The sequence below is a fragment of the Syngnathus typhle genome, linkage group LG17, assembly GCF_033458585.1.
Source record: "Syngnathus typhle isolate RoL2023-S1 ecotype Sweden linkage group LG17, RoL_Styp_1.0, whole genome shotgun sequence".
NCBI lineage: Eukaryota > Metazoa > Chordata > Actinopteri > Syngnathiformes > Syngnathidae > Syngnathus > Syngnathus typhle.
In genome coordinates this window covers 6054236-6061033 of record NC_083754.1, presented here as the reverse complement: position 1 = coordinate 6061033, position 6798 = coordinate 6054236, and the positions used below count along the sequence as shown (strand labels likewise).

Below are 6798 nucleotides of genomic sequence, written 5' to 3'. Positions count from 1 at the left end.
AAAAAGAAAGACTTGAGCACTACTTACACGGCAACTCTCTCCGAGTACAGGGTGACAATTCCAATTTTATCCTGGTCGTCGTTTTTAGTCCAAATCTTCTTAAAGTTACTTCGCGACACTTCTTTCGACAGAGAACTGCGCGCCTGAGAACTACAAGGACTGTTAAGGTTCGTACGTCACGCACGCGCCCACATTTTCCGTTGTCACGCGCATGGCACCATAAAATAAGAGGGCAAACGTGCGACAGCGCCACTTGCTGGCAAACGCCGGAATGACACTAACATGAGCCTTGATATCGTATTTTTAGTTGTCATTTTCTGTTTTATTTGTATTTGCATTCAATTAAATTTCAATTTTGAATTGTAGTTTTTATCGTTGTATTTAGCTACCTGTTTGTATTCAAATATTAATTGCTTAAAAATTGTCAGCAAATAACAGGAGACGCCCAAATATGATACGACTTAGTGAACTGGGGAAGCATTTGATCGAGTTCACACGTTTTGAACTTTCCTATGGCTTTCGATCTAAGCTCCTCAGTAGCGCCGGATGGCACACAGCCGTTGCGGCGTTGGGTGAAGGGTGAAACCCACCACGGGCCTCAAATCCAGCTCGTCTTCGGAAATCCCGGGCGGAGGAGTGAAGCGGAAGCGCTGTAGGAGAAACGTGAAGAAGAGGAAGAGCTCCATCCGGGCCAGACCCTCACCCAGACAAACCCTGCGGCCTGTAAGAGGTTTTGAGTCAAATGACTGAAAAAGTTCCCAAATGTGCATTCGCTGAGGGTACCTGCAGAGAAGGGCAAGAAGGCGTCCCTCTTGACGAAGTTCCCCTCTCCATCCAGGAAGTGCCACGGGTTGAAGGCATTGGGCGTTTCCCATTCGCTCTCGTCACGAAGGACGGACGTCAGCAGAGGCATGACAGCGGTCCCCTATAGGCAATATAACAGCTGCTATAAATTCAAATTCACACTCAATTTAAAATCCACATACCTTTTGGATACTGTATCCGTGGAAGGTAACATCCCGGTTGGTTCGGTGCATGACGGACATGGGGACGATGTTGGCCAGCCTCTGAGTCTCGTGGATGACGGCGTTCACAAAAGGCAGGTTCTTGCGGTCCTCCGTTTGAATCTGTCGGAGTCCGACCACCCTGCTCAGCTCCTCCTGGACTTTATCTGTGGGGGAAGAAGGAAAATGTCAATGAATCTTTAGCCCATAAGAGCATTCCCGTATGGGTACCTTGAATTTGAGGGTACTTGGCCATGAAAAGCAGACTCCAGGAAATCGTGTCGGATGTGGTGTCGGTGCCCGCTCCGAACAAATTCACCACGCTGTTGACCAGGTTGTCGTCATGATAGTGCGACTTCTGGTTTTCATTCTACAGGAAAGAAAATGCATATCCAGTCATGGGTTACGGGTTAACCTTTAACAGCAGGCTAATGGTAAGCACATTGTTCCCGCTTTGAGGTTCTGAGACTTGACTATATGAAAGGAAAGCATCCTACCTCCATATGTTCGATCCGTGTGAAGAAAACATCGACTAAGCCTCTGCAAACGTGAGGGCTCAACGTCTCCTTTAGCTCGGCTATTAAATTTCGTATATGCTGCTTGGTAGTTTCCACGTTACGCATAATAACCGTCCAAGTTTTGAGAAAAGGGCGCAGCCAGGGGAAAAAACTGTACATCTGTCATGGAGCAAAAAAAGAAATAAATCCAGGATTAATGATGGGCATTACAGACATTGCACTACAAGTCACTATTTGAGGTACCAGCATAGGAGCCGTTCCAGACAGATAGATGGTGTCGACGTCCGTCTGTATCATTTCTTGGAAAACCTTATCGTCGTATTCAAACCTCTTTCCAAACATAATCGCCGAGATGATATTAGAAGCTGCGTAGCTGACGACTGTTCCGCTGTTAAAGGGTTCACCTAAGAGGAAAACAATTTCATGAGAAACCAAATGGACGCAAAATGTTTCAATAATTTACCTTTGTGTTGCTCAAATTCCTTAATGAGGAAGTGACACTCCTCAATGATTTTCTCCTCACTGAGCTTCTTGCCCATCCCAAAGTCTCTCAGCGTTGTCAAGGTGAAACGTCTCATTTCCTTCCATGAATCCCCGTTAGCAAATATGATGCCTGGAACCAAGCGGCCATTTTATTTCATCAGAGCTCAAACCGCTTGGTTTACGTATTCTGTATTTAATACAGAGCAGTAATTAAAAGCGATAAAAGATTTGAATTACCATGTCCTTCAGTGAAATCATAGAAGAGTGGATTGATGTCCCTTTCCCCAAATTCATCAGGATGGTTTATGAGAGCCTCTCTGACCGTCTTGCTTCCGGCCAGGACCACCACCTTCTTGGGTCCTAAGTGGACTGTGAAAACCGGGCCATAGGTCCGGGATAACTGGAAAAACAAAAGGTTAATTCAGTTAAAATGTAATGCCGCGGTTAGGGGGCGCTATAACTCTGTTAGAAATCTGCGTGGCATTGTACTTTACATTAAAAACACCAAGTGGTGTGGTTACCTGGAATATTTTTTATGTATTTTGTTTCGAGTGGCAAACCAATTTTCCACATTTGAAGCCCTTTGAGACTTGTCTGTGATTAAATAAACTTGATAAAAAGTTTCATTACATTTTCATGAAAACATCTTAAATGGTAAAAAAAAAAAAAAGGGGACACAAATGGCCACTATTACAGTCAACAATACTTGCTTGTTAGACAGAGAAAAGAAAAAAAAACAGAATGCCTCACACTGAAAAGAGACTCGTCCAGTCTCTTGAGATCCACCTGAAGCAGGTTGCCAACCAGGGGGAGCGATCTGGGCCCCGGAGGCTCCAACTTAGCCTTGCTCCGGAAGCTCAAGATGGAGTAGAGGTGGACAGCCAGCATCCCTGCAAGGGCCCCCAACAAGGAGAGCGAGACCGCATCCTGCAGGAGTTCTTCAAACATCTTCTAGCACACACTGAAACTCATGCAAATGCAATCTGTGGTTTACTGTAAGAAAATTGAGGAGGGGCTGACAGATAAAGCTTACCAATCACAGTCCACTGGGTGTGTTTGAGTAGCCCACTCAGCTAAACACCAATAATTAAAAAAAAAAAAAAAAAAAAGAGCAATAAGGGTACAAAGATCAAGGTAAAGAGTGACTTATTTTCTGCTCCATGCAGATCAAAAACAATTATTTGGGCCCTTTAAATGGCTTAGCGGGTGAAAAATATTGTTGGCTTATGCGCTGGTGGCGTAGTGCAGAACACTGTAGTGAGTCCGGTTCGGAACTCCAAAAAACAGAGGTGGTCTTTAGGTTTCGGCTGTTTTTTTACTTAGTGTAACACTATACCACATTTTTGTTAGTGTAAACATGTTTTTGTTATTGTATATATGTTGTTTTGTGTTATTCGGGCTAATAAATGCAATTGCTATACAGACACCATGTCATAACATATAACAAAAATGCCCCCCCCCCCCCCCCAATAAAAATGCCCCTCCAAAAAAGGTCTCCTATTATTCAGAAATCTGATCACCCTATAATAGTTATAAACAATAAACAACGTGCAGAACTTACTTTCTTTACGCACACTGTGCTAGGCTGAACTAAATTTAAACTATGTGTAATCCGAACTTTTGTTTTCCTCTTTTGTCCTTCTAGCACGGACGACGAGGCGCAGATTCTAATCTCCGCCCTCTTAAAGCAGAGTCTCACAGTCCTCGAGCAGCCTTTTCTACAGAATGAGTAAAAGAAAGAATGAATGAATTTATTTTGTTTAATATCTATTTCAAATACATGATGCAGAATTCAATGACAACATGACCGGACATTTGAGTGTCACTGCCGCTTGATGGCACACAACTGATGAGGTGAGGGATTGGTGGTGAAGCCCACTACGGGACTCAAATCCAGCTCGTCCTCAGAAATCCCTGACGGGGGAGTAAAGCGGAAGTGCTGGAGGAGACATGTGAAAAAGAGAAAGAGTTCCATGCGGGCCAGACCCTCGCCCAGACAAACCCTGCGACCTGCAACATGACAAAACCGCAATATTTTTTTTATCGCTAGAATGGCAGCAAAAAAAATAAAAGAGGGTGAGACCGGTTGTACCTGCAGAAAAGGGAATGAGGGCATCGCGCTTGACAAAGTTCCCGTCTTTATCCAAGAAGTGGGATGGGTTGAAGGTGTTTGGAGTTTCCCATTCGTTCTCATCGTAGAGGGCGGAAGACAGCAGAGGAATCACAACGGTGCCCTGCGTGTGAGGGAAAGACCAAATGAGCTCATGTGGGTCAATTTGTTTTTTGATTGTAGCCAATTTGTATAAGAAAAAAGAAACCTGATTAATCGGTCAAGGCCATAGAGTGTAATTTTCTTAATTTACATTTTGTTTGTTTTTCAGTGAAGTGGCTGGTGATCTAGTGAAACAAGAAAGTAACCTTTTGGATGAAGTAGCCCTGGAAGGTAACGTCCTGGCTGGTTTGGTGCAAAATGGACATGGGGACGATGTCGGCGTATCTCTGAACTTCGTGAATGACGGCGTTGGAGTACGGAAGGTTCCTGCGATCCTCGATATCAATCGGGCGGCCTGCCAATACCCTGCTCAGCTCCTCGTGGACATTTTCTACAAAAAAATAAATAAATAAAATGGTGTCTGCTTGGTGAAGACCCATGAACAAGGTGTCTAACCTTGTATTTGCGGATATTTGGCCATGAGCAGCAAGGCCCATCTCAACGTGGTGGCTGACGTGTCGGTGCCCGCAGCAAACAGATTGTTGACCACGAAAATCAGGTTTTCCTCATTGAAGTAGCCCTCCTTGCGACCTGCTTCCTAGAGGAAGTGGGAAACATAGTCACTACATTTAGTCGACCAATCAGCATCCAAGGAGAGGGACCTCGGTTTTGAATGCGATCACAGTCATTTTTAAAAATGTTAACTCATTCACTGCCATTGACAGCTATAGATGTCAAATATCCATTTTCACTAGGCTGGCATGATTCAATCATTTTTATTGGATTATTTTACATTCATGGCTGAGATCTGGTTGTCCGACAAATATTGCTTGCAGCCTAGAAAGTGAGACAAACCTCTTCTTTTTGCTGGCGGACAAAGAAGCAGTCAACCACCCCCGTGCACATTTCGGGGTCAAGTTTCTCCTTCCGTTGGCGCAGGAGCTCCTTCACATCCTTTATGGTCTCGTCACGGTTATTGAGAATACACTGCCGGAGTTTCACCCAACGAAACAACCGCGGGAACATGTTGTAGAGCTGCCGCATGAATAAAATGGAAATTAATTTGTTATCTCAGGGCAGGAGAGAAAAACAAAATGCACACACCTGTATTTGGTGCGAGCCAAAGTATCGAATGCTCTCATTGCTTCGTCGCACCATGGCTGAGAAGCGAGGGTCGCTATATTCAAATCTGTTCCCGTACACGATGGAACAGATGATGTTGGATGTCGCCCAACTCATCGGCGTTGTCGTATCAAAAGGTTGCCCTGGAGGAAAGGTTCGGTAGTTTGCTCTTTCAAATTCTTCGAAAAACATCAAGGTGGAATTTCAAAATTTAACACGTTAGAATGCATAACTGCATTGAATAGCTCATAATTTATTGACGTGAGAGATTACGTAATCATTTCCATGTTTGAGATTAACGCAGTAAACAAGTATAGAGGTCATCACGGGACACATCTGGATTATACTCACCTGTTTGAGAATGTCTGCCATAAAACAATAACAGGAAACAAGAACAGAGTTCATCACAGGACACAATTGGGCTATACTCACCTTGATGACTCTCCAAAATTGGAATGAGATTGCTGCACTCTTCCAAGACTTTGTCCTGTGTGAGTTTTTTGCCCATGCCAAAGTCTCGCAAAGTGCTGAGGGCAAAACGTCTCAATTCTTTCCATGACTCCCCGTTGGCAAAAATAATCCCTGTGAAAGATAAATGTTTGCCTTTTATACAGGCGAATCTGCAAAAATAAATCAATACAGTTAAAGAAAGGTCCTACCATGGCCACCTGCGAGATCGGCGGGCATGGGTTGGACAAAGCGTTCTCCAAATTCCATGGCATGGCCAACCAGAGCCTCTTTGACCGTCTTGTATCCAGCCAGGACCAGCACTTTTTGGGTGCCCAGGTAGATGGTGAACACCGAACCATACTGTTTTGCAAACTACAACAACAACAAGAGTTAAACCATCCCTTGAGAGGAGTCATTGAGGCAAGCAAAGATGTTGGCCATTTACCCGACACAGAGTTTTGTTGAGCCACGGGAGATCCAGCTGCAGCAGGTTGCCAAGCAACGGCAAGGGCCTCGGTCCCGGTGGGTCCTTCCTGCCGTCCCGCGGTGAGCTGAAGTGTTTGGAGACAAAAGCTAAGAGGGACAACGCGGCCACGCACGCCAGCACCGGTGTGGCGCTGGATGAAATCGAGGAAGCCGAAGAGTCTTCCCAAAGAGACATGTTGACTTTGGGGTGGACCTGGTGTTTGTGTGACACTCACATGGGCTGTCTCACTGTTTTTATTTGCGGAGCTCCCACAGTGGAGCCTCGCCCACTTTGGTCATCCTTTGCAAATAACTGGCATCACAAAGTGCACATAAGTTAGCCATTTGAGTTTAGTACAAGGAAAACAGCAGCAGGGTTAGATTTTAACTTCAAACAATGAATAATACATTACAGGCCTGTATTGTGTAACATCACCGACAACAGTAAAAATCAATCAATCCTTAGCTCGATCCTAAATTGCAGCAATTGGCTCGTCAAATTAGCAGGTCAGAAATCTTAGATCTGGAAAATAATCTTTTAAAA

The 6798-nt window shown here is 44.5% G+C and overlaps 2 protein-coding genes across 5 annotated transcripts; both read right to left on the bottom strand.

Moving 5' to 3' along the window:
- Positions 1-285: 285 nt before the first annotated feature.
- LOC133169999 (cytochrome P450 2K1-like) lies at positions 286-3708 on the bottom strand. Of its 4 annotated transcripts, XM_061302615.1 has the most exons (11): positions 3567-3708; positions 3039-3078; positions 2756-2966; positions 2243-2405; positions 1986-2135; positions 1766-1926; positions 1502-1681; positions 1236-1374; positions 987-1171; positions 784-925; positions 286-721 (listed from the first exon to the last, which is right to left on the bottom strand). In XM_061302615.1, the coding sequence occupies exons 3-11, from the start codon at positions 2951-2953 to the stop codon at positions 534-536; spliced, it is 1506 nt and encodes a 501-aa protein (XP_061158599.1). In that variant the 5' UTR covers positions 2954-2966; positions 3039-3078; positions 3567-3708; the 3' UTR covers positions 286-533. The 4 variants fall into 4 exon arrangements, with proteins under 4 accessions (XP_061158599.1, XP_061158601.1, XP_061158600.1 ...); XM_061302617.1 differs by lacking the exon at positions 3039-3078 and having other exon boundaries at positions 3567-3706; XM_061302616.1 differs by lacking the exon at positions 3567-3708 and having other exon boundaries at positions 3039-3183.
- On the bottom strand, positions 3067-6506 carry LOC133169998 (cytochrome P450 2K1-like). Its single transcript, XM_061302613.1, has 10 exons — positions 6235-6506; positions 5999-6161; positions 5772-5921; positions 5322-5482; positions 5073-5252; positions 4674-4815; positions 4424-4608; positions 4098-4239; positions 3819-4015; positions 3067-3723 (listed from the first exon to the last, which is right to left on the bottom strand). Exons 1-9 carry the CDS (start codon positions 6448-6450, stop codon positions 3828-3830), a joined length of 1527 nt encoding a protein of 508 aa, XP_061158597.1. The 5' UTR covers positions 6451-6506; the 3' UTR covers positions 3067-3723; positions 3819-3827.
- Between the last annotated feature and the right edge of the window lie 292 nt (positions 6507-6798).

Excerpts from the sequence above, each read along its gene's own strand:
- LOC133169999 (XM_061302615.1), bottom strand. The coding sequence starts at position 2,953 with ATGTTTGAAGAACTCCTGCAGGATGCGGTCTCGCTCTCCTTGTTGGGG. Across the intron at positions 2,136-2,242 it reads TGATTTCACTGAAGGACATG|GCATCATATTTGCTAACGGG; the intron begins GTAATTCAAATC and ends GCTTGGTTCCAG. Across the intron at positions 1,682-1,765 it reads CTGGAACGGCTCCTATGCTG|ATGTACAGTTTTTTCCCCTG; the intron begins GTACCTCAAATA and ends GCTCCATGACAG.
- LOC133169998 (XM_061302613.1), bottom strand. The coding sequence starts at position 6,450 with ATGTCTCTTTGGGAAGACTCTTCGGCTTCCTCGATTTCATCCAGCGCC. Across the intron at positions 5,922-5,998 it reads CGATCTCGCAGGTGGCCATG|GGATTATTTTTGCCAACGGG; the intron begins GTAGGACCTTTC and ends TATCTTTCACAG. Across the intron at positions 4,240-4,423 it reads AGGGCTACTTCATCCAAAAG|GGCACCGTTGTGATTCCTCT; the intron begins GTTACTTTCTTG and ends CCTCACACGCAG.